The following is a 26,290-nucleotide window of genomic DNA, read 5'->3' as shown; positions in this document are numbered from 1 at the left end:
CACAGAAACAGCTGTTCAGTCGCCTATAAAAATGACCCTTTACGCACATTTTAAAACCAGACAGAACACTGGATGGTGGTCTCCTGCTCTGACTGTGCAGGCTCACACTTTAGTGACATACTTTTAGACTGAGCACAAACTGGTGCACCATTGACATTGCACCAATATGGTTGGTCAGAGTTAAACATCTGAGGCTCAGTGTTTGTCTGTTATGGTTTGTTTCTGCCTCAATTGAGTTGGATGATGAACCTGCCTGCAGCCACAAACTGGTTACTGAATGGGCCTGTTGGTCACAGGACCAGGGGTCTGAGGACCTGTGGTGCAGAGCCTCTGCAGGAAGGGACTGAACATTTCTGGTTGGATGCAAAACAACTTCAAAGAAACTCAATTAACTAAATGCTAAGTGACTACAAAGAGACACAAAACAACCACAAAGAGACATGATAACCACAAGCAGGAGCCAAACGTCCAGAGAGGTGAATGGGTTTCGATGTTAAAGGCTGCTGAAGAAATAAATACTTAATAAACAACAAAAGATTCTTTGTTTAAACACATCTATCATCTAAACATATGAAGAAATGTAACCTGGAGGTTCTGGATTCAATTTGGCCTCAATTAAAATAATCTGTACATTTTTTAGACATCTTTAAAAAAAACACCATGACCAAGTCAAAGAATATTTATTTTGTATTATATTAGATTTCAGCTGATATTGTTTGGACATTTTGTGGATGTGTTTTTTTTTCTACTTGGTTCTTTTGGTTCGAGCCTCTTGGTTTGGTTCCTTTTTCTGCGATTTTCAGTCCAGGACCAACATGATGCTCTTGGTTCTCAGCTGTAACAGTTCTTCAGGTTCTCTTGATGTCCAGTCCAGGACTGAGTTGAGACAAACTGTGTGATCCTGAAAGTTCTGGTCCTGCTGGTTCACCACCTCTCCATCCTTCAGTGCGTCAGGTCTTTGGGCTCTGGTGCTGGTGTCATTTGCTGCCTTTAAGTTCTCTTGCTTCCATCTTTCTGGTTCTGTTGGTTCCGAGGTCTCCTAGGTTTCTTTAGGTGTGGATCTGGCCCTCAGGAGGTTCTGTGTGGTATCAGTTCCTCTGGTTCTGTGTGTTGTCCAGCTGGAGGTTTTGTAGCTGTATGCTGACTTGGTCCTCTGGGTTCTGCTGGTTCTGAGGCAGTGTGGTAGACTGGTTCTGATTCTGCTCATGAAGAGAAAAAATACCATGAAAGGTCAATATAAAGACTTTTACACCTAAATCACACACAGCTGTTACACAGAGGAACCAAAAACCCAACAGGTCCTCATATCTAGAGTTGTGGGTCTGTCACCTCTGTGGTTCAGGTACTGAAACTGTCTGGTTGAGGTTACAGAAAGACGGAGGTCACTCGGGCAACACACAGAACCTCAAATATCCCCTGATGGCAGGTTATCAGTGCATGAATGTGTGTGTATGGTAAAGGGCTTTGAGTGGTGGGTAAGACCAGAAAGCTCGATATATGAGATATGATTTGAGACATGAGATTTGTTCACAATAAGTCAAATACAGAATAAACCTGAAACAGAAGGGGAGAGTTTACAGCTCTGTAGACATGATCTGATGATCTGGGGTTTGGTACCTGGTTGTGTTGTAGCTGGCAGCTGTACTGGGCCAGAGTGGAGTACAAGAACTGGTACTGCTCTGTTGTTTGGATCATACCACCCCTGCACAGGAGGATGAGGGACTACAGGTTAGACACGCCACAGTTATGAAATAAACAAAACGGTTACACCACAGAGAGAGTGTGAGAGATGAAATACAACATGACAGAAGAGAGAAGAAAGGTGAGTTGTTGTTTTTTTTATTATCACCTACCTGTCGAGTCGAAGCTGACACACCGTCTCCAGGATGTCAACCTGACCCGTTTCTCTGAGCTGCTGACAGCCGATACTGCTGGCTATGAAACAACCTGTCCTACCTATACCTGCACTGAGAGGAGGAGAGGAGAGGAGAGGAGGAGATATTAACAGTGGTAATGGTTAATTGAAACATCCAGAGTTCCACATTAGTTAAAAATAAACACCTGTGTTGGAAAAAATTGCTTCTTGTTTTTTTTTTTTTCCAATTAAATCTGTCTTTTAAAATTAAAAACTCAAAGGCACAAACCACAGATAAAAGACAGTTTGAAGGTCTGCTTTTCAAGCTTTGTTGTTGTATTATTCAATGTGTTTGAAGCAAACACATAAAACCAGCTGACACTAGAGTGAATGATGATTTGATGCAGGCTGATAAATGAAGCATCAACGCTGAGCTGTTAAAAGCTGCAGTTCCTCTAGTGACCACCAGAGTCTGACTCCAGCAGTGAGTCAGTCCCACAGACTCCCATGTTAATGTCCAACTTTACAGCAGAAGGAAACATGTTTACAGCCTGGTACAGAAACTGTTCTGGTCTCTAGATATCATTTCCTCCTTCATGACGACTGTACGGCTGAATTTATACAACTCACCTGTTTACATTCTATTAAGGACTAAAGTTATACATAATTCAGGGTGTGGCCTCTTTGAGTGACAGGTGGGTCGGCATGTGCTTGTCACAAACTGGCATGCATGAAAGTCTCAGCTCCACACACGCACCACCTCTTTGACCATTTTTGGATTAGATGGAAGTTAGGGGCGGAGTCAGGTACTGCCAAGATGGCGATGGCAGAGCAGCAAAACTGCTCTACTTCTACATCAATCTTTTATATTTTCATATCTTAAATTTACAGTCTGTGGTTTCGACCTGGCCTTGATTGCATTAGAAGACAGACTGTGGGTCAGATCCACACCGCAGCCCGTTCACTCACACGCTTTCATCTGTCCTCTCAGCTGTGGTTGGCTGCTCATCCACACTCTCAAACAGGAAGTAGCTTTGAACATCTGTACACACCACAGCTGGTTTTACTGTTCACTGACCCAGACTCTAATCTTCTGATGTATTCCAGAAACAGTGTGTTGATATTAACATTCAGTGTGTTGAGATATAAGAAATAAGGCAAATGTGTGAAGCTGGAAACACTGGTTCAAACAATCCATACATTACATGAGGTGGAAAAGTTTTCAGGAGCAAAAAATTGTAATGTTATAGGAATAACAGTGTAATTTCTTGGACTGTATATGTCTTTTTTATTATTTATAGTAAACTATGTATGAGTGACACCTGTATTGTTTGTATTGTGTTGTTTCTGTACTTTACCGTCTTAGATTTTTTCTCTTAGAACAAGTTATGTCATAATATACACTTCTGTGGTTCCTGTGTGGAAATTAAGTGTAAAAATGAATGAAATCTTACATGAAAAAGTTCTTATTTTGAAAATGAAGTTAAAACTTTTATAACTTTATTCAAATACATCTTCATGACTTTTCCATTGATATTTAGATTTTTACACATTACCAGTTATGTTCATTAATAATTTATGTGACTTTGTCCTGAGCAGAAAGTGCTGATAAAATTAACCTGGACATGATTTTCTTTTTTAATTTTCATTCATTAATCATTAAAATCGATTATGGGAACTCCCACAATCCTTTTCTGCTGACAAGAAGTTAGTGAAAGGACCAAAAAACTGCATTTGATAAGGAGCCAACCTGCAGTGAACGATGATTGGTCCAGGGCCGGTGACGGGGTCTGTGACTGGCTGAGAGCTGGTCGGTAGGAGGGACTTGCTGTACACCTCCACCTCCTCCACCAGCCTCAGCAGAGGAGCGGTGCATTGTGGGATGTGATGGTCCGGCCAAGAGGTGAACCAGTAGTGCCTGACGGGACGACGCTCCGAACACAGCTGCACACACACACACACACACACACACACACACACACACACACACAGTCAAATGGTACAATCTCATTCTCGTACAGAATGCACACATGCACAGACACGATGATACACCTCATGGCCAAAAGTATGTGGACAGCAGTCCCTTCTCTCTGTATGTGACTCCATGTTCATTAACCTGCAGCTCTAACAGCCTCCAGCCTCCTGGTCTCAGTCTCTGCAGCAGATGTTGAACCTGCTGCAGGGATTCACCCCCTCCAGACACCAGAGCATCACTGAGGTCCAGCACTGATGTTGGTGATTAGGTTTGTGTCACAGTCCAGTTCATCCCTGAGGTGTTGGACTGGGCTGAGGTTGTGACTCTGTGCAGACCAGTCAGGTTCCTTCACACCAAACTGGGAAAACCCGTTTCTTTATGGAGCTGGTTTTGTGCACAGGGACAAATATAAAAGTGGCACTCTTCCAGCTGTCATCTACACGGCCTAATATCTCTGAAAATATAGTTTAAAATACAGCAATGTGTTCTCAGTTTACATAGCTGCAGAACTAACAGGTTAATGAAAAAGAGCAGCTGCCATCATGAAACCAAAAATGATTTCTATCTCACTCAGCACAGGATGTGGCTTTAAAAGCAGATAAATGTGCTGCAGCAGAAAAAAACAAGTTATTTTCAGTTAAACAACCATATAGACACAAAATCGATGTTCAATGGCTCAGAGCCTGTAGTCTTCATCTGCAGGACCTGAAGCTCTGAGGTGTGGAACTCTACCTGTTAGTCACTGTTGTGAATGAAACCTGAAACACACCGTGTCTCTCATGATGAGTCTGTGCAGTTCAGAGAGTTCTGGTGAATCTGAGGTGGAACTTGAAGAGAAACGTCGTAGAGTGAGTACACCAACATGTGTTCACTGTACCTGGATCTCCATGTCAGTGACAGTGAACCCATCTTTCTCCTGGCTGTCTCTCACTCTGAGGAGGAATCTGCCGAATCGACTCGTCTCTCCTTCCTCTTCGTCTTCTTCCCTCTGCTCCTCCTCATCCTCCTCCTCCTCCTTCACCCTCCTCGTCCTCTCCGTCGGCTGAGGCCAGTACAGCTCACATTTCTGGAACAACACACAGTTGGACGTTGAAGGACAAAGATGATGGATCATGTCCTGTACTTCAGGTACTTGTACTTTACTTGAGTATTTCCGCTTTATGCTTCTTCATACATCTACTCCACATTACAGGAGATATTGTACTTGAGTGAATGTATTAATGTGTAGTTTATAAAGTAAGAAAAACACTTTCAGGACAGGTCAGGAGTCAAGAAAAGGAATATGTGATTAAAGGCAGAGAGGAGGAGCTGGGTCTCCTCACCTCGTTGTTCTCCTTGAGTCTCGTAACCATGATGATGATGCTGCTCCTCTCCTGCCACACCATGTCCCAGAAGTCCCCCACAGTGTGCACCATCGGCCCCTGGGTGGCGATGTAGGCCCTCTGAGCCCCTCTGTAACCCTGCAGCACACAGAGGGATAGATGAGCTCCAGCTGGACCGGCTTCACACAGGTGAGTGCAGGTCGAGCGAATGGAAGCACAGAAGAACCATTAGAGACAGAGAACGTGATCAGAAATGTAAAGATATGGAGGCCCAGAGAAGCCAAACAACGATGGAGCAGTTTTGTGAGAGTTGGTCAGAGGATTTGTTTGTGTTTTGTAGTTGATGTGGTTCCTGCCAATGGTTTCACAATATTCCACTGACCTACAGGAGGCGGCAACACATGAAGAAACACATCGATGTGCCAGCAGAGGCAGAGAAGAAGAAGATGACGGTAAACCGAGCATCAATCTGTGGGCCTCAAAAATGAAGCTTCGCTTTACAGCAGAAAGAAACATGTTTACAGCCTGGTACAGAAACTGTTCTGGTCTTTGGAGATCATTTCCTCCTTCATGACGACTGTACAGCTGAATTTATACAACTCACCTGTTTACATTTTATTAAGGACTAAAGGTATGGAGAATTTAGGGCGTGGCCTCTTTGAGTGAGAGGTGGGTGAATGTATGCTTGTCATAAACCGGCATGCACCAAAGTCTCTGCTCCACACACCCCAACTCTTTAACCATTTTTGGATTCACTGGGAGTTAGGGGCGGAGTCAGGCACTACCAAGATGGCGATGGCAAAGCAGCTCACTCTGAGCTTCAGAAACCTGTGGGTGATGTCACAGAGGCTCCACCCATCTTTATTTACAGTCTGTGGTACTAACCACTGAACATGAGTGTGAACAAAACAGGTTCCTAAAAAATGGATTGCATTCAGCTCATTTGTTAGAGCGCAGGGACATTCACAGTGTGGTGACACTGAATATAAACATAAAAACTCCACAAGGCACCTTTAATGTTGAACTGATCTATATGAATTTCTCTCTTTGAATTCAAGTTGTGTGGTTTTTAAAAACTGGATTTTAAGTATTTTTTTTAAGGTTTTCACCACAAGGTGTCCACCATTCATAAATCAAATCTGTCAAACGCGGATCTAAAAGTTCAAATGAAAACATAATTTTCAAAACTTGATTTTTACTCCCTGCATTTCTGTAAACATCTGTCCAGCCAGTCACCTTTGATTTTTCCTGTGTAGGAACAATAGTGTGCAGCTTTGTGTGCAGCAATGAGATGTCTATTAACTCTATCCCCTCAGTTTTGCCTCTCAGGCAACATAAAGGCAGATACATTTAGAAAGAAGCATAATGCTGCTTGGATGATATTCACCTGATCAACACAACAAAGAAGCGTCTTAATGACGACCAGCAAAGTTGTAAAACTGAATATACTGAAACTGCTAAATGATAAAGTGTTTTATTTGTTTCCCTTGTGGCATAAAACAGATTTTACATTTTTATGGTTCCGTTTGCACAGGTCTGTTAAAGATTATCTTGGTTAAATATTAAACAGTGAGAAGAACTTCAAGTACAACTGAGGATGTCTTTACTTTGTTGATATTTCACCAAAACTAGAATCCTTCTCTAACCTAGACCAAAGTGACTAAACACACAGAGGACTGTGACGCATCAAAAACAGTGTTTCTGTAAAATAATTCTTAAAGGATAATTCCAGTACATTTCAACCCAACATATTCCCCATAGATGTAGCTATTTCGCTAACGTTGCACTCTCCACATCTGCTGTAGCCGTTTGGGGAAACAAACACTATCAGCACTGGAATCAGGCTAAAAAGCATCGTGTCTCTGTCCACACAATAGTCTGTCACCTCAATAAATATTAATAACTTGTACATAACTTGTCACTTTATGACACTACCTACTGATCCTGGTCCTACTTTACTACAGTGTTTATTCCAAACAAAGTTAAACAAAGTACTGACACAATTAAAATGTCATGTTTACACTGTAATAAACACTGTAATAAACATGTTTACACTGTAATAAACAGACTGAAAGTCAGAGACACAGCACAGAAATCAAGTCTGTGTCTGTTTGTCTGTCTGTTTGTTTGTTTGTTTGTTTGTTTGTTTGTTTGTTTGTTTGTCAGCAGGATCACACAAAAAGTTCTGAAACTTGGTGGAGGGATGGGGGGTGGGCCAGGGAGGAACCCACTACAATTTGCTGCTGATGCACTTAAAGGGACGGATCCAGAAATTTATTATCACTTCCCTTAACATTGTGAGATAATGAATTTTGCTCTGGTGGAGGGATTCACTCTAATGAGTTTTTATTTGACTTGATTTCTTTACTTGTTGTGGTAAAAGATTTAGAGTCAGCCTTAATTACTGTCACTAGAACTGTCAAATTGTCTTTTTTAAAGAGTTGGTGCATTACTGACTGATGACTTACACACTGTGAGACTTCAGCGTCGCATTCATTATAATATTTTATTTGGCAGATTGATATAAATGGATGTAAAATCAGAAAATGACATTAACTTTTTTTTTGTCTGACTGAAGAAAGAAACCCAGAACTTCATCATGGCCCCTTCACTTCTGAAACTACCCTACATCTCTGACCTCATAAGGCAGGAAGTGAATGATTAAGACTGTTCTGTTCATCAATAACAACCTCCTAGCGCCCCTGCAGCAAGTCACCTACAGGAATGTGTTTACCTGTACCTGTTAATACATGCAAATAAATATATGTATATGTGTTTGTGTCTTTTTATAGTTTTTAACTGTGTATGTTGTTACACAGCAGGTGTCTGCTTTAAAAACACTGTGTTGGCAGATTAATGACACACACGAACACACACACACACATACACACAGAGCTGAGGCTGCAAAGTGTGAGGGATGCGTGGGCCGGGGGGAAGGACGGGGGGAAGGGGGGGTGAGTTAGGGACATGTCACTTCCTCCCTCACTTCCTGTGGTTTTCTTGGTTGTCAGACTCCCACGCTGACAAACCGATGGCTCATGTCTGAGTTTCTGTTTGTTTAGTTGTCCAACACACACACACACACACACACACACACACACACACACGAGAAGACGCCCACGCTGAGTGACAGCGCTGTCACACTCTATCAGCTTGTTTTCTTTTTAATAAAACACTGAAGGAAACAATTTCTCTTCACTGTCACTACAGTCATTTAATCAGGGACTAAATAATAAAATGAAACAGCTCAAACTAAAAGCAGAGATCATGAAACTTGCTCCTGGTCACAGCAGCTGTCTGTAAGAGATTATTTCTGCAGTGTTTTAAATGCTGAGGAGGGAACAGGGCGGCTGTGGCTCAGCAGGTAGAGCAGGTTGTCCACCAATCAGAAGGTTGGTGTTTTGACCCTGGTTCCTGGGCAAGATGCTGAACCCCCACCTTGCCCTGATCAGTGTATGTGTAAAGGTGTGATGTAAAAGTCTCTAAGACCACCAAAGTGCTATTTAAATGAAGTCCATTCAACATTATCATCCTTCTGAAGTGCATATAGGTAGGTGTGTATGTTATAGGTATGTCCATGAGGTGTGATGCTAGTTCCACAACTTTCAACTCAATTTTGTGTCAGCTGTTTGTCTCCAAACCCTCCTGCCCGGTCTGAACTTTGGTGTGAGGGTAAGTGTCCAGGGTCCTTTTCTTTCCTCTGAGGTACACAAGGATCTGTTCTAGATCCCCTTCTAATTATCTGCTCACTGCTATGCCGATGATTCCAAACTCTATCTGTCCTCCTGGCCTGGATCATATATCATATCATTCAACTCAGTCTCTTTTAAGCCAGACAGACACCTGTAGACAGTCGACATGATTCCAGCCTTCAATCAGTCACCCACAACATGCAGACGTCAGGCATCAGTTGACCCTGTCTATCGTTCATCCCTGTGTTTTATTTTGAATGTTGGAGTAACCCATCACAAGTTAACTGGGTGGACTTCACCAACAGTACAGAGATGTGTAGCTTTTAGTGTTTAAAACCATCAGTGAAATGCTCTCTCTTGTTTCCAACAGTAATCAGACCAGATCATCTACATGGATCATCTGCAGTGTAGTTTTTACATTAAGTGTAGAAAAATACCAGACTGGTCAACAAAGAGAAACGAGACATGAGACACTCATTTCTGCAGAGACAAACAGGAACAATCAGCTCCACGTGCAGACCTCCAATATGGCTGCAACATGGAGGGTGTTGTTCCACTGTGGAAAAGCTTGAAGTGTTCAGACAGCTGCAGGGTAACTCGACTCAACATGAAGTAACATTAGACTCTAACCCTGATGTAGTTGGCGTTGATGTAGCGGTCTGGTCCTGCCTCTTCCTCTGGGCTCCTCAGGATCACCCGGCTTTCAGGGTCTACACAGTAAACAACAAACAACACTGGTAAACAAAGAGTGAAGACAGTGTCTGCTGTGTTTCTACTGAAGGACAGGTGAGACACTGACTGGGGAGGATGGTCTTATATCTGTCTTTCATCGTGTGTCCTGGAACATCGAGCTCTGCAGCGCTCACAAAGTTCGGAGGGATCTTCTGTGGAGGAGACAGGGACGGGCTGGATGTTAAAACAAACACATCTCTTTGTGTTAGTGTTCCTATAATGTTGATTTGGGACAGTTGGACACTGTCCACAAGCTTTACCTGGTACTCTACATTCAGTGTGTTCATGTCCATGGCAGCCTGCTGCAGCAGTGTGTGTGTGAGCGGGCGGGTGGAGGTGTGAAGCAGCTGAAGCCACACCTCCTTTGGGGTGGAGACAGAGCAGACAGCAGACTCCACCCCCAGGCTGTTCATGTCCAATAGCAGTGACAGGTTGGAGCCCCGCCTAAAAAAAAGAGCACAAAAAATGGCCTGAAAATAACCTGATGAAAGGGATTGTTTTTAATATCACCTGAAGAAGAGACATGACAACATGTTTTTAGAAAGTTAGGACATTTTTTAAATGTAAGGACAATTTTACAAAACGAGGACGTCTCTAAAAAGACAGATTTTTATAAAAAGGGGACATATTGAAAAAGGGAGGACATTTTTAGGAGGTGAGGACATTTTGATAACTAAAGACACTTCCAGAAAGAAAGGACATTTTTGTAAATGAGCACATCTTTAGAAAGTGAGGACAACGTAGGACATTGAACATTTTTGAAAAGTAAAAACATTTTGGGGAATCAAGGATTTCTTCTTGGAAAGTGGGAACGTTTTTGAAAAGTGTGGATGAAGAGAGAGTGTGTGTGTGTGTGTGTGTGTGTGTGTGTGTGTGTGTGTGTGTGTGTGTGTATGTGTGAAGGTAATACCCACCTTTCCTGCAGGCGGACTGAGGCTTTGCGAGGAGGCGTGGTCATCGGTGGAGGTGTGGTTGGGTCTTCAGCGGGGGGGGAGGCTGAGCGCACTGCCGACATACTCATAGTGTGTTTGTGTGTCTGAGTCGCTTTTAGGTTTTCATGACAACTTCATGCTGCAGAGGAGAGAGAGAGAAGCATTGCACATAAGCTAACAGAGTTTCTGCTGATTAAACAGCAACTATCACGACTGAGCGTCAGTGATGACGATGATTAATGTTAAGATTCACTTTATGTTTCATTCCAAAAGCAGACATACTCAGTATTCATTTCCATAACACCTGCCACTCTACATGTTGTGTGTCTGTGGTGTCTGAAGAACACATCACAATAAGTGTACTGGTTATTTTGAGCATAACCAAGTTACTCAAACCAGACAGTGTGCAGATGAAAACGCTTGATCTTTGAGGCTGCTGTTCACTGTTTGACTGGTTTGAGGTGGATGGAATTAGTTTTAGAAAACCTGCACATTTATTTTTCAACACAGTCGCCTCCAACATGTCCACACAGCAGCTGTGGAGCAAACAGATCCCTTCTTTGCAGAAGTTGGCATCTTAGACATCCAGACTGTGGTTGTCATCACTGTCAAAATGGCCACTGCTGAGCTCTTTCTTCATCTCGGGGAAGATGTTGAAGTCTGAAGGCGCCAAAATCAGGTGAATAGGGTGGGTGTTAAATGAGTTTAAATCTGCAGCCGTCGACACTGTGATGATTGTCATTTCCTCAGACAGCGCTGAGTTGCAATTTCCAAAATACCACAAAAATTATAAAGTTTTGTGATTGAGTTGTGCTGCATGTGCACGTAACAATATCTGAATAACTCATCTCCTTCTGCCTCTGGCCACAAACTCATCAACGACCCCTCATACTTGATTTTGTTTGCATTTATTAACCAATCTTTGTGTATTGTGCTGTAACATGATTGTTGTCATTTGCACCTTTGAGTTCAACAGATTTCAGCACATCAGTTTTTATCCTGAACTACACCCTCTCATCAGCACCGACAGCTTCTAATTGGCTAATCTCATCAACATTAACGTCCACAGAGCCACAAACAGCTGAGAAGTTCATCATGTTCACTACTTTTCCCAGATTCAATGCTTCACCTTTGTTGATGATGTGATGATGATGAAGAGATCTCAGACTCACCTCAAAACAATTTCACCTGCTTGAGAATTTGTATTTAAGAAAATCTTAAAACTGCACGAATGTCTTCATCATATCAACATTTAATCAAACAACTACGTTATATGAAAGAGGTCAGTCACTGCGTTGACTGTCACCAAGACAAGTTTAGATCCTAGTTTTGGTTTTATGGCACATTTCCTGTCTGGTGGAGCCTCAGTGTTTCCAGCAGCAGTGAACAGCTCTAACAACAAAATACTGATCACACTCACCGTTCTGTCCTCTCTCAAGTATCTGCAGTCTCAGCTTCTCTTCAACGCAGAGACAAGAACCTCTGCACTGACATGACGGGTTTGTCACTGAGGAGCTCACATTGAAAAATGAGAAGTTTCGCTCCGACTCCACGTGTTGCTTCTGCCAGCTCTCACAGTCGAATCAATTTGTTGTTGTCACGAGGCTCAATGAAGGAAGTTTGACATGACGAGTGAATTATTGATGCGACGACGAGACGCAGCTGCTGTCAGATTCCACAGATCTGTCATCAGCTGCTTCACACACAAGACACATGTTATCCCAAAAACTCAACCTGCTGAACCCGGATGAAAAGATTAAAACAATGAGTAAAATGTGTGTGTGTGTGTGTGTGTGTGTCTGTGTGTGTGTGTGTGCGTGATTCAGTGTGTTTCCACATCGGTTTGGATCTGAAACGTTTCAGTGTGTCTCCATCGGAAGAGAGTTTCCTCATATCAGGAAGTCAGCACACCCACAATGACTCAAAGCACAACACACAACACACACACAGACGACACACTCAAACAAAAAGTCCAAACTCAAGAATTTCAGTATTTTTTTATTGTTATTTAAAGAATTAACTCAGTGAGCAGAGGAAGCTGTTTTATCTGTGTGAAAACAGCCAGAGCCAGGGATGACTGTTGTTTCCAAATCAACAGAGAGATGGAGACTCAGTCAGTCAGTTCTTGTCTGCTCTTGTTTTCTTGTGAAACTTCATCACATCCTGAGTGTGGTTCCAATTCACAACCAAGTCCACATTTAGACATGAATGGTCCAAACTTCGACCAGGAAATCTCTCTGATGAACCAGCAGCGATGGAGGTTTCAGTCTCATCCCACTGTAATTAACATTATAACTATAAATACATGAGAACAATGTGGGATTCAGTGGACCAGACCTTTATCTTCGCATGGTACTGAGGGGTTCTGGGAGTTCTCCCCATCCAGTCAACTACTATATCATGGATGTGGTCCAGGCTTGGTCCAGTGTTACTGGTTCGGTGTGTGCTGGTGTGGATACTGTCCTGCTTCTTGCAGATGATGTGGTTGTTTCGGTTTCTTCAGACCTGCAGAAACAGACTCAGTCCGAGGTCGTGGTACTCGCTGCTGGAAAACGCTTCAGGTTCAAGGTCAGTCACTGAGGGGGTACAACTATGTGAGGGTCTGGTTTTATTGTAAATATAGGTTTGAAGGAGGAGGTGTGTCTATCGTGTGATGAGGTTTAATCACTGTCGTTGGCGTGGTCTCCAGGATAAATAACTCCTCACCAGACTCAGTCTGCAGGAGGTCGTGGTGCTGATGGTCTCTGCTGGACCTGTCTGTCCAGCCTGAGGTCCACAACGAGGCATCTTAACACCTACTGGGCAGATTTCCATGAACTTCACTGTGGTTATTGATGAATCGTGACATCTTCATCTTTATCTTTGCCACTTATCGCTCAATAATGTGGGTGTATCAACGCTCACAAGCTAGCATTTAGCTAGTTAGTTAGCAAACGTTGTCTACATTGACATTAAGCCACGTACAGTAACGTGTCCTCAGTTTTTTACTGAACCACTACAAAGCTTCCACACACATTTAGCTCTCACGTGCATTAACTTATTTTATACATTTTAAAATTTTTATACATTTTGTTCATTTGCACTAAATCTTGCATTTCTTTCCTCTAGTTGTTTGTGTGTCACCTGTGATTCCACAGTGCTGTGAGAGGTGATTCCCTCATGGTTTGGGTGAGACCTTTACATTTCCTGTTGACCCACACAGGAAATGCCAAACTACACTGGTCAGGTTGTCCTGACATGTCCTGGATTCCTGCTACTGTCAGCAGGTTATTATGACCCATAGTGAGGTTTTGTTGCTAGGCGACATCTAGTGGTCGGGAGGAGGTTGGGGTGGATGGATGAATATGACCCAGGAGAGCGGTGTTCGATTCCCATGTGACAGGAGCAGTTTATGTTGTTTCTATTATCCATGACCGTTCGTTGTTATTATCGTAACCATGACAACAAAGATCGTCTAATGTTGAGGAAGAACTGATTTTAACCCAAATCACCATCTGTTCCTGAACCTAACCAAGGTTTGCTACACCTGCCACCATAGGGGGGGCTATTCCAGGAGACACTTGAAGAACGCTTCTATATTGCGGCTGTAAAGAACTCTGCAGCCTGTAGGGGAGCTGTAGAGCATCATTTGTATTTACTAACAGCTGACAATGACATTAAAATAATCATTTAATAATAATAAATATGTAAAATTTTCTCGTTGCACTAGATTACACACACACACACACACAACCAGGTTTCTTCATCGGCTGAGACAAACTAGACCACTTCCAGAAGCTTTTCAAGAGATCAAATTAACAGAATAAAGTAATGACACCTGTCAATAAGTGTTAATAGTAAATGTATTGCTCTTACCAGTTATTGACAGCTGCTCTGTTTTTGTGTAATTCAGGCCAGTAAGGTGTGAATCCTCCTTTGATACTAGAGCTCCTGCTCACTTTCTCCAGCTCACCTACAACAACAACATGACTGACCTCACAGCTCACACATCTGACTAACTCACCAACTAACCAGCGAACTGAGCAGGTAACTAACTAACTAACTAACTAACTAAGCAGTGAAGAGAAGGGAGTTCTCTGTTTCTTCCTCACCTTCTTCAAATGAAATCAATGACTTACTGACAGACCAGGGGCAAGAAGAAACAAGTGAACAGGGAGGAAAAGGGAGTGAGAGAGAAAGTGATATTGAAGGAGAAAACAACAGTATATGTGGTGAAGGAGAGAGAAGAAGCAGCAGGAATAGACATGTCCTGTTTTTCTGGCCGTTATTACCCTGATTCAAAGTGTTCAGGTAGAGAGAGAGAGAGAGAGAGAGAGAGAGACCTGAGGGAAGAGGGAGAGAGAGAAAACAGAGAGAAAATGAGTCAGAGAACAAATGAAAAAATAGACAGAGAGATAATGAAAGAGAGAAGAGAGATGCTCCAGGCGTTGATTATTAACACACCAAGAACAGCTGCTCATGAATCATTTATATCAAATCATACAACACGCCGCTAACACCAGCTGCACAAAGACACGCACAACAGCCATTCATACAACACAACAAAATAACAAACACTAATATAAACCTGCTCCCCCCGACAGTTATGGCTATTTACCACAGGGGAAGTGTGGAAAAAAAATCGACCTTTTTTATGAGCAAACACTGACTCAACCTCACACCTCCACCATGTTTTTCACTCTTCAGTCCACGATGGAAAATTCTGCCCTTTTGAACTTTGAACCACAATTATGACTTGATTCAACGTCGTCTGAAATAAGACTGGTGGCACCCCCTGAAGGCACTGACGCTGGCCGTTTGCTAAACTCCCTAAACAGCAAACGACCAATCACAGCTTAGCAACAGTAGCTAAGGACGTTGAAGCAGAGCACATGGAGCTGCAGTCAGATACGCTGCTGCTTCTTCAGCATCTCCAAAAACAAAACAGTGTCTGTGTCTCTAAGATAATCTGCTAACGTTAGCATACATGGCTTATTACCAAGAAAATAATTAGCTCAATGTGTTATTTTGTGGGGGCACAGACGTTTGAAAGCCCCCCAGCCCTCAACAAGACTTACAGATTGAAAGAGACACAAAGCAACCACACAAACAGAGCTTCTGCACCGTGACTCAGCTGTAGTTGTTTTGTGGTTGTGTTATGTCTTTGCGATGGTTTTGGCTTCTGTTTGATTGGCTTTTTGAAAAAAATCAGTGAGTAAAGAACAGAGGCTCTGGACTGGAACGTTCAAGCTGCTGTGACATCAGAATTAAAGCTAATGTTAGCATCTCTGTGCTAGCATTTAGCGGATGTGGAGAAGTGTGCGCTCCTGCAACCTCAGCTCAACTCATCAGTTAGTGTCACGTTACTCATCCACAAAAAGTGAAGCACATTGTATGAAAATATGAACAATAAAGCACAAATTAAAGTTTTGTGTTGTTTGTCCAAGTTCTTTATTAGTGATATATGTTATATGAATTATGTTACATTTTTTATTATAATACTGTGCTATAATATTAAGACTAGTTCACCGCCGTATCTTTCACATGGGTCATTACCTGGTGAGGATGATGATGATATTTTACTGGGGACCTGTTAGCACTAGCATTGATTTGATTTTTGCATCTTCAGGCTACATGGTGCAACGTTAGCGCTGTCATCCAATGAAAGGATACTTTAGAGTTTTTAACTAACTCCAGCAGCTGTTGTTGGTTCGCTAAGTGGCTACAGCTGCTAAAATCTGATAGTGACAGTCGTCTTTTTTTTGTCTACATTTGTCTGAAATAAGAATAATTATAGGAACCTTTGAGCAGTAAATCTGCCACTGTTATTGTGAACTGTGTAATGTGTAGTCTTAGTGCTCAGCATGAGCATTGCATTCTGGGATTGTCGAGGAGCCTAAATGCCATGGACTACTTTTTCCATTCCATTCTGGAATTTTTGAGGCCTCTATGTAAAAGATAAATTTACACACTTTATCAGAATCAGAATCAGAATCAGAATCAGTTTTATTGCCAAGTATGCTTTCACATACAAGGAATTTTTTCTGGTGATTGGTGCAATTGATCAGCAACAGTGGGGCTCTCTAGCCTTGTTGATGAGGCTAATAGCAGATGGGAAGAAGCTATTTTTGTGGCGAGAGGTTTTGGTCCTGAAGGACCGCAGCCTCCTGCCAGAGGGGAGTGTCTCAAAGAGTTTGTGTCCAGGGTGGGAGGAGTCAGCTACAATCTTCCCTGCACGCCTCAGAGTCCTTGAGGCGTACAGGTCCTGGAGGGACGGAAGATTGCAGCCAATCACCTTCTCAGCAGAGTGGATGATACGCTGCAGTCTGTTATTGTCCCTCTCCGTGGCAGCAGCGTACCAGATGGTGATGGAGGAGGTGAGGATGGACTCAATGATGGAGGTGTAGAAGTTCACCATCATAGTCCTTGGCAGGTTGAACTTCTTCAACTGCCTCAGGAAATACATCCTCTGCTGAGCTTTTTTGATGAGGGAGCTGATGTTTAGCTCCCATTTGAGATCCTGTGTGATGGTGGTTCCCAAGAAGCGAAAATGCTCCACGGTAGCCACGGGGGAGTCACACAGGGAGATGGGGGTGGGTGGGGCTGGGCTCTTCCTGAAGTCCACTATCATTTCCACTGTCTTCAGAGCGTTTAGCTCTAGGTTGTTCTGCCTGCACCAGGTCACCAGACGCTCAGTCTCCCACCTGTAGGCAGACTCATCGCCATCAGAGATGAGTCCAATGAGAGTGGTGTCGTCTGCAAACTTCAGGAGCTTGACAGACTGATGGCTGGAGGTGCAGGTGTTGGTGTACAGGGAGAAGAGCAGAGGAGAAAGAACGCAACTGAGGTGATGTGACTCCATTAGTTTGTCTTTTAACTCTGTCTCCACTGGAACTAGGACTGTGTTGTGTTGTGCTGATTGCACCTGTATTCTAGCAAAGGTCTGAGCAGATTTTATGATCTAACGTGCAGCAGTGTGAAGGACTGACAGAGCTGGAGGATCTTCTGCTGCAGCAGTCTGACAAACATAAACCACCGTTTACACAGCAGCTGATTAAATCAGCTTCCTGCACAGCTCTGGGATCAGCTGGTCATGTTTCTGTTGTATTAGTAATGGTGACTGGTGTGATTTCTTATGTGTTTCTAACAATATTAATATTATAACAGAATAAGTCGTCTGAGTGTCAAAACATGTTTATGCAGTTGAGTCACAGTGGAGACTCATCTGTTTCAGTGCCACTGTTACAGTCCACTTTTCCAGGACCTGAGGTCATTGCTGTGTAACAAGCAGGTTATTCATAATTCTGTCAGACTCCAGTTCAAAAAAGTAAAAATCAGCTGGTTTAGTGATCATCTGTGATCAATGCAAACACCGTTAATATCTTAATAACCTGCTGCTGCAACACATAGGAAGTTAGTTGAGCTACCTGTTAGCTCGTTAATGCCAAACATAATTTTGTGCCAGAGACTGTATTTTTAATCTGGTATCTGTGGGGGTGTCAGGTCACATGACACATCACTTTTAGAAGTGTATGCGAGAACCAATCAAAGACTGCAATGTTTTACTTATTTGTACTTTTCAATAAGAGCAATAAATATATGAGAGACTATGACTCTAAGTGTGATGGGCCCCTGACAGGAACTGGGCCCTGGGGCTGTGCACCATGAACAGTTACAGCACTGCATCCATCAGACGTCTTCTTCATGCATTAAAATCTGTTAGTTATGTTGTCAGGGCTTCTGGTTACTGAAGTATATTTCAAACCTGTGTCTGAAATCACTTCCTGTTTACTGTACTGACCTTATGCAGCTCGCCTGTTATTTCATTTGTTCCATTTCCTGTTGTGTCTTTTAGCTCCTGCTGGTTATAGGTTCCAAACTGCATGTTTTATTAAAAAGAAATATTATTTCTAAACACCTCTTGTTTAATTTGCTTACTTTCTCAAAAGTTGTGAAGGTAGGCTGCTGGGAAATCCTAATTTGACCAATGAGCTTGATCCCTGTCATTTGTAGTTATGTGAGTTTTGTATTTATCCATTTTTTTTCTCAACCTTTAATGAATGTTCTTCAGTTAATGGACGATTAAGTCAGCAACATATTGTTTAGTAAGCCCAAACAGAAGAGCGGCGCTCAGAGGACGAGAGATAAAAAAGGATGAATTTACCGATGAACTGATGAAATTGGTTTTTTACTCACTGTGCTTCATGGTCAATGTCAGAACATTAGAGAATATTTGTAACAAATTATTTCTATTTTTAGTTTTAAAAAAATAAATTAATAAATAAATAAAATGCTTTCATATTCATCTGGTTATATAGCACTGAGCAGCAACAGGACTCCAGCTAAATTAATAGCACTGGTACAGCTTCAGTTATTATACGTGGTGGAAGGGACATCTCTTACTGAACTTGTTATGAGCTACTTCTACTTACCCGACTTTTTCTTAAGACTTTATTCTGCTATCCTGCTAAAGTTCATTTGGAAATACTGTATCTTTACGTTTATTTTACAACTATAGTTAAAGGTGTATTTTCTAGATTAACTTTTACTTATAAAATATGATTTCTTGCTTTAAGTTACTGTACCAAAACACTATATAAAGAAGTTGAAACTGGCTCCACCTTGATCGTATAGAATATTACAATTAACATATTTATGCATCACTGATAATTATATGAAATTATAACATATAACACAGACAGGGTTCATTCTGCTGCATAATGGGAACTTTTACTAGTAAGGAAATATTTTTAATTATGCATATTACAGCATGCATTCCCAAGATATAAAGTGTAACTTCTTGAAAAAGTAGAGTACTTTATTTCATAGCCTGTAAATAACCTTTTCTGTCACATTTTCATTCTCTGGATTTGATCGTAGTGACTACCACTAGAAAGAAATGCCCATTACTCACGCACGCTGTTCAAAAAACAAGTTGGTAAAAACAGAGAAAAAAAATTCACACATCACTTGTTTAGTAATTAATCACTGCACTGAAAAATAATAACAGGTATATAAGTAACTGTATAAGTAATTTTAAATCTTTAAATTATTTCAGGTGTAATTTAGTTTAGTTGTTTCCCCCTTATTCTCTGCTCTCTTCTGTTCTCCCCCTGTATTAACAAAAGTCAAAAGTCTCAAAAGTCCAACAAAGTATTTTTCTGATAGTTATACTGTAAATTCTGGGCTTTAATCAGCGATGGAACAAGGGCTCTGACCTTTTACTTGAGTACAAGTGGCAACAGCACAACATAAAAATACTCCATAACAAGTAAACATCCTGTGTTCACAATGTTAAGTAAATGTATGAAAGTATTAGCAGCTGAATTTACTTAAAATATGGAAAGTAAAAGTACTCAGTCAGGCAAAATGGCAGCATTATGGTTGTATTAACTGTGTTGCAATTCAGGAGCCACGTCCTTCAGAGGCTGCATTTGAAGACCTGTGTTGCAACGGCACAACGATGCTGTCCCACTATGAAGGCTCCTAAGAACGAGGCCGAGTGCTGCATCCTTATTTCCTAAGGTGGATCCTCCGTGTCCTAACCTATCCCAAGATTCATTGTAACACTGACAGAGAGCTGAGGATTAAATATTGGGTTTCAGCTCAGTTCAAAAGCTAAAGGTGCAACTGTTAAAACCAAGAGCCTTAAAACCTCAAGTTTAAAAAAAAAAGTTATGTGTTGTCATGGTTGCTAGGCAGCAGGAGCCACACTTTACAAAGTAAAAAGGGCAGGTACAGTCACACAAAGTGAAAATCCCCCATAGTCCAGACCACCTCATTTCAGTCCGGCCTTCAGCGGCTAAGAAGAGCCACAACTTCACAGACCCCTAAACTGGGACGCCGCTGTCACCTGTTATTACATCACAGTTTTACTTATTAACACATCTTCAAGGTGAGTGAAATTTGAACAATTTTCCATACTGTTCAATAGGTTCATCTAACAGTGCACTGCATTATATAAGCTTGTGTTTTGTTTGTAAAACTTAGACATAAGAAGAATAAAGTAGCATTAAAAAGGAAATACCCAAGTACAAGTACCTGCCCTGAAGTTCAGTACCAGAGTATCGCACTGTACCTCGTATGTAAGTTATACTGTCATGCTGCAGCCTGTAATACACACCAGTATCTTCTTGAGGAAAGAATATATTCCCTCCATCTTTGAATATTATGACAAAACTGTAACATTCACAGTGATGAATTGGTGATGATCCGGGAGAGAATGAAAATGACAAGTTTTCTGTTGTAAAAATAACTTGAAATTTAAAATGTTGTTAACCACCAAGACTTTCAGCAAACGTCTCACTCTGGGTGTTTGTATTAAGTTAAGTCACCAAGTGTTCATCACCCTCTCACTCACCTTTTCGTGTTTGGCTCACTCCCTCGATCCTTCCTCTCGTCTTTCCCCTCTTCGTCTTCCTCCTCCTTTCTTCTTTTTGGACCTCGTCTCTCTTCACTTCTTCCTTTTCTCTCATCTGTTGCTGTTGCTTTCTGTCGTTGTCTTTACTTCTACCTTCTCCACCACTTCCTTTTCTGCACCCACCCACTCTCTCATTATCACACACACACACACACACACACACACATACACACACACTTTTTCGCACACACATACACTTTCTATTCCCCTCATCCAAGGTTATGAGTCCCCTTTAGACTGCACGCCACGGGCTTCAACACTGCTTCTGTGTATTTGTTCTGTCTGTTGGTATTGTGTGTGTGTGTGTGTGTGTGAGTGTGTGTGTGTGTGTGAGAGTGTGTGTGTGTGTGTGTGTTAAGCCATCAGCAGTGTTTCACAGTGGGGCTGTATAAACTGATTTTCCACGTCTTTTTCTCTCCAGCTGTAAGATGAACAGCAGCAGGATATAATCCTACCGGGACGCCGTCAGGACGGCTAACCTGCTAGCGTTATTAGCAGTTACCATAGAAATAAAATGAATAGAAGAGACACCACTGTTCACCACAGCACTCTGGCTCTGTATCAGATGAGAGGATAATCACACGTGGGGGCTGTGAGGTAGGCTACTGCTAAAAAACTGATTAAAACACTGCTGCTGGCGTCCGGGCCGGTTAGCCGCTGCTGTCGCACCATGTTGTTTTATCTTGTCATATTGTGTTGATCTCCCTGTCGCATTAGAAATGTTCGCATGAGGTTAAAATGTGTTTTGGTCAAATGAAAGTGGACGACAGAAGAAGAACTAAAGTATGACAGGAAGGATGACATAACGGCAGGCCTTTGTGACACAATGAGAGCTTATGTAACGAGCCTCAAGCATCTACTTTAACGTGTACGTCCGGCTTATGTTGTTCTGCCATCATATCAACTACATCACATTTGGCTGTGAATTCTCAACTTTCTCAAGTCAAGTTTTACACTAATGTTATATGAAATATCCAGTGTTACTCAAGCTGTCTGTGACCTTCATGATGCTAGCTACAAAGAGCTAGCATAGCATCGTTTAATGTAGTGAGCTTGGACTTTATCAGAATCAGATTCAGCTGCAAGACTTTTTTAACCAACAGTTAATTTGTTCTTTACACAGTAACAGTGTGTGTCCTGTAGCTGCAGCTGTCGCATCCTTCAGGGGACCTGGTCTAAGAGGGTGTGGCCCTTCGTAAGGGCTCCTGAAAGGAGACGGTCTGGTCTACAGAGGATTTTCACTTTGTGTTAGCAGCTGTCCCTTTAGCATTGTGCGAGAAGCACGACTCCTGTTGCCTAGCAACCTCAACAATGCGCAACTTTTTTTTCACAAACACTTAAAAAGGTTTTAAGGTCCTTGGTTTCAACAGTTCGACCTTTAACTGTTGAACTGAGCTGAAACCCAAACCTTACATTTAACAGTGTGATCCTCAGGATCTCTGTCCGGGTTGTTTGTTTTCATTACCAGCACGCAATGAATCTTGGGATATGTTGGTCCAATGGTGCATTTCTTGGCTGCATTTGAAGGAGTCTTTGAAATGGGACAGTCTGTGGCACAGTCAGTCTTCAAACGCAGCCTCTGACGGGTGCCCCGCCCCTGAACTGAGACACAGCTTGTGTCACCGTGAACCGGTTTCTTCCGTATCTGTAGCATCCAACCAGCGCTCTTCTCTTCAGCTGTAATTAGGTTTGTCACCTGTCCTGTAGAATACAGGAACGTCCTGTATTTGGAAATAAAATATTGAACATATTGAATCATTATAGGATACAGTTTGTCCCGTAACCCCTGCTGTGAATTATAGAACGTAACGTAATCTAGTTAAAGCCTAAAGACTGAACTGTTACGGTTTGAGTCTGAGTCCGGCCGAGAAATTACTAACTTTCATATTTTAGTTATTTTTGGTTTTAAGCACATGGAAAAGAGTCTATGACAAAAAATAATAAATAAATAAATAAATTTTACCCATTTTAGCAGCTGCGTGTGGAGACAGGCGTGTCTGTGGCATTTTAGTGACATTTTCTGTAAAAATGAATCAGAAATTAATAATTCATTCATTCATAATGAAAATAAATTTTTCTTACATCTGAAACTAGAGGTTAGGTCAGTTCTATTGGATCCGTTTAGTAATGAGGTGACAGCAGTGCAGCAGATGACGACGCCCTCTATCCTCCAGCACAGCGGCAGCTCGTCTTCCTTCAGACTGAGCCGTGTTGCAGGAACTCTTCTGTCCCCACGGCACTCACACATGAAATAATGCAGCCTCTCGCGTCTGTGTAACAACTTTCTCTTTTCACTTTTTATTGCTCCACACTGTCTGTCTGCGCTTATTCATCATCATTTACCTGAATGATATTCTGTATGTTGTGCGATCAGCTGCAGTGTGTTTTCAGTGTGTGGTTTTACTCTGAACTCTGCCTGTAAACCAAATTTCCCTCATGAACAATAAAAGGCAGAATGACTGAATGAATTAGACCAGGGAGTCTGAGTGAACTACAGCAGACTTCAGTGGCTCCCTGTGAAGTTGTTTCATTATAGTTTCTATGGCAATTCAGCACCGGGATGGAAAACAATTCACTGTAGACTCACTACTGAAATACTTTAATTCATCTGCTAATGACGGAGGGAGCGTTTATTCTGTCAGCTGTGTGATAATGGGACATGGAGGATGGGAGAGAGAGAGAGAGAGAGGAGACAGAAAAGAGAAAGAGTGGTTGACGGCTGTGAGCAGACAGGAAGTTAGAGAGGAAAGAGATGAGAGAGAAAAAGAAAAGAGGAGATAACAGAAGAAAAAATATGATGAAAGAGGGATACAAAGGCTCAGCGAATGAGAGTGAAGAGGAGATAGACAGATATAAAAGGAGGCAGAAAGATTTTAGACCTGAACCTGTGATGTTTCAAGACCTGGACCTGGACCAGAGTCCACTCATTTTTTTATTGATTTACATTATTTTTTTCAAAGAACAGTGATGTTGCATGTACATGAGGAGTGCAGTATTATCTACCCTACTTAAACATCAGTTTATACCAACATGCAAATTACTTCTTTTCATATTTCATCTTTTTAATTCCTGTATATTTATTATTTTTTATCTAATATTGTGATGCTCGTTTGAATAATAGATTTCTGTGAATTTTCAATTGACAGTGTCCTGCAACAACAATTTACATAATCACTTGATTAAAAATGTAGTTGAGGAGTGAAGCACCAGCAGAGACTAATCTGGGGGTTGTGGCCGTCTCTGAAAACTATTTCCCTTCTCGATGTTCACTCCACAACATCATTAACAAACCACAAATTGAGTTGTTTTTGTCTCGTTGTCAGTTGTCAGCAAGTGTTATTGATCGTTACCATGGAGATGCACATAGGCACGGAGGGGGGGGTGGGGTTGGTGAACTTCCCTGAAATTAGTCAATCTTCAAATCAAACAATCAGTTTTCACTACAGCTCCTCCAACACAGAGAAACTAACTGGTATGTTTTTAGATTTAAATCAGTAATTGTGGAGCCAATAAACATGTTCTTGTCTTTTAGAATAAAACTATTTGTTCCAAAGGAACAAAAAAAACTAGAATCACCTCCTCGTGGCTGTTTGCCTCCTCCAACCAGTCAAGTTGTAGGACATACAGAGCATCCGGAAAGTATTCACCGCGCTTCACTTTTTCCACATTTTGTTATGTTTAAGCCTTATTCCAAAATGGATTAAATTCATTTTTTACCTCAACATTCTACACACAATACCCCATAATGACAAAGTGAAAAAGTTTGCTTGAAACTTTTGCACATTTATTTACTGAGTTTTGAGTGTCATGGTAAAGGCCGTGAATACTTATGTACATGTGATGTTTTTTGTTTTTTTATTTTTAATATATTTGCAAAAATTTCAAGCAAACTTTTTTCACTTTGTCATTATGAGGTACTGTGTGTAGAATTTTGAGGTAAAAAATGAATTTAATCCATTCCGTGATTCAATTTGTTGAGGAAAAATGTATTAGTTTGCAAACAATATGATCATGTTGATAATGACATCCTTCCACATGTCCGGCTCCTTCACTGTATCAGTGAGTTAATATGGCTTAATATGTTCAGACACAACAGAATCATCATTTCATTTCTGCAGGTTATGATGCATTCAGGCGTCCATCACAGATTAAAGGTCTTTTTATTTGTGGTGAAACACCGTCGACTGATGAAGGTGCTGATTAATGGAGAAATAAGTATCATGGTGTCAGTCTTGGTTCCTGTTCCCCCCGTTGTCCTTGTGCTGGCCCTGAGTTTGTGAAAGAGAAAACACTAATTATATGATGAAGTGTTGGAATATGGCACAGATATGTATAACAAACCTCAAATACTTACTTCAGTTACTACAGTAGAGGTGCTGGTCGAAGAGACTGGATCCTGGGTGTTGCACATGTTTAAGCATCTCTGTTAAAACAGTCACAAGTGAATCAAACCATCAGCTGTAGGACAGAGGACGGTTTCAGTGCAGGCTGGAATGAAAACTGATGTAGCAACGACCTCTAGTGACCTCTGTGTGGATTACATGTGCTCCAGTCTCAGTGGGGAGGAAACTGTGATTCTGGGTTGACTCAGCTGTTGTCAGCTACACGTCACAGTCTATGTTCAGGTAGTTAACGCATCATTTCTGAGGTTTCCATGTTGTAGATGGAACTTCACAGTCTGAGTTAATGTGTCAATAATCACCATCAGTCTCTGACAGAAACACGTCTTCTTGAAAAAGAGGAACAAACACAACAGTGACAAAAAGGTGTTGCTTCTTACCTGTTGTTCTTCTACCGGGTTAATTAAGTCTTCAACAACATCCAAACATTTCTCCCACGCTCCTTGATTAATGTAGTCATTAACTGTCTTAGACAATATGCTCTTTTGTCTTTCTTTCATAGTCTGTAACACGACATCTTCCCCGGCCTCCAGCAACAGCTCGTGCACCAGGACCTCTCTCCTGCAACATTGCAGAAAGCAGAAATCAGCGCAGATTGTCCAGGTCGACAGCAAAACGGCGCCGACGAAAGTGATGCCGAAGAGCAAAGATATGCCGTACAGCTGCAAAACAGGCATTGAAGAGCAGGTTATCACTGCAGTCAGGTGAGATCACATTACATTTACAGGTTTGGGATAGATAGACTCCAGATCTCATACATAGAGATCTGGAGTCATGATGTCACTTCCTGTTTACAGAGCCAAGAAGTTCTGGCTTCACTTTGGCTCTTTGTTGCAAGGTAATAATGAAAGTACATTGAGATGGTTTTTGGAAGGTTAAACCAACTTCAAATAAAACACAGGGAAAGTGTAAACTATGGGACCTTTAATAGTGAAGAAGTCCTCAAATTAAAGTCCTCAGTGACCCCTCACACGTGCTTGATG

The 26,290-nt window shown here is 41.7% G+C and overlaps 2 protein-coding genes and 1 long non-coding RNA gene across 5 annotated transcripts in view; 1 reads left to right on the top strand and 2 right to left on the bottom strand.

Moving 5' to 3' along the window:
- Positions 1-664: 664 nt before the first annotated feature.
- LOC139606491 (tyrosine-protein phosphatase non-receptor type 7-like) lies at positions 665-21,060 on the bottom strand. 3 transcript variants are annotated; one of them, XM_071458684.1, is made up of 11 exons: positions 20,848-21,060; positions 10,491-10,647; positions 9,837-10,020; positions 9,644-9,728; positions 9,475-9,554; positions 5,153-5,290; positions 4,708-4,896; positions 3,606-3,799; positions 1,854-1,967; positions 1,618-1,702; positions 665-1,199 (listed from the first exon to the last, which is right to left on the bottom strand). In XM_071458684.1, exons 2-11 carry the CDS (start codon positions 10,595-10,597, stop codon positions 1,089-1,091), a joined length of 1,287 nt encoding a protein of 428 aa, XP_071314785.1. In that variant the 5' UTR covers positions 10,598-10,647; positions 20,848-21,060; the 3' UTR covers positions 665-1,088. The 3 variants fall into 3 exon arrangements, with proteins under 3 accessions (XP_071314785.1, XP_071314783.1, XP_071314786.1); XM_071458682.1 differs by lacking the exon at positions 20,848-21,060 and adding an exon at positions 14,364-14,623; XM_071458685.1 differs by lacking the exon at positions 20,848-21,060 and adding an exon at positions 11,929-12,295.
- The window catches only part of LOC139606495 (uncharacterized), a 14,194-nt gene continuing 5,237 nt past the window's right edge, over positions 17,334-26,290 (top strand). The window contains exons 1-3 of the long non-coding RNA XR_011684633.1: positions 17,334-20,382; positions 21,329-21,504; positions 25,810-26,011. This is a non-coding gene — a long non-coding RNA (uncharacterized lncRNA). The remainder of the gene's footprint in view (positions 20,383-21,328; positions 21,505-25,809; positions 26,012-26,290) is intronic.
- The window catches only part of LOC139606492 (uncharacterized), a 4,048-nt gene continuing 1,226 nt past the window's right edge, over positions 23,469-26,290 (bottom strand). The window contains exons 2-4 of the mRNA XM_071458686.1: positions 25,688-25,969; positions 25,262-25,330; positions 23,469-25,175 (exon numbers count right to left, since the gene is read on the bottom strand). Of these exons, the coding sequence (XP_071314787.1) occupies positions 25,134-25,175; positions 25,262-25,330; positions 25,688-25,969 (393 nt within the window). The 3' untranslated portion in view covers positions 23,469-25,133. The remainder of the gene's footprint in view (positions 25,176-25,261; positions 25,331-25,687; positions 25,970-26,290) is intronic.

Source organism: Trachinotus anak, unplaced genomic scaffold (assembly GCF_046630095.1).
Source record: "Trachinotus anak isolate AG129_WGS33_773 ecotype Australia unplaced genomic scaffold, CSIRO_AGI_Tana_v1 ptg000022l, whole genome shotgun sequence".
Taxonomy (NCBI): domain Eukaryota; kingdom Metazoa; phylum Chordata; class Actinopteri; order Carangiformes; family Carangidae; genus Trachinotus; species Trachinotus anak.
The sequence above is the reverse complement of the archived record's forward strand: the minus strand, read 5'-3'. Positions and strand labels throughout refer to the sequence as shown.

What these genes read in the sequence shown, in the direction of transcription:
- LOC139606491 (XM_071458684.1), bottom strand. Translation starts at nt 10,597, where the DNA reads ATGAGTATGTCGGCAGTGCGCTCAGCCTCCCCCCCCGCTGAAGACCCA. An exon ending in ATATAAGACCATCCTCCCCA is followed by an intron (nt 9,555 to 9,643) that starts GTCAGTGTCTCA and finishes TTTACTGTGTAG; the next exon opens with ACCCTGAAAGCCGGGTGATC. An exon ending in TCACTGACATGGAGATCCAG is followed by an intron (nt 3,800 to 4,707) that starts GTACAGTGAACA and finishes GTGTGTGTGCAG; the next exon opens with CTGTGTTCGGAGCGTCGTCC.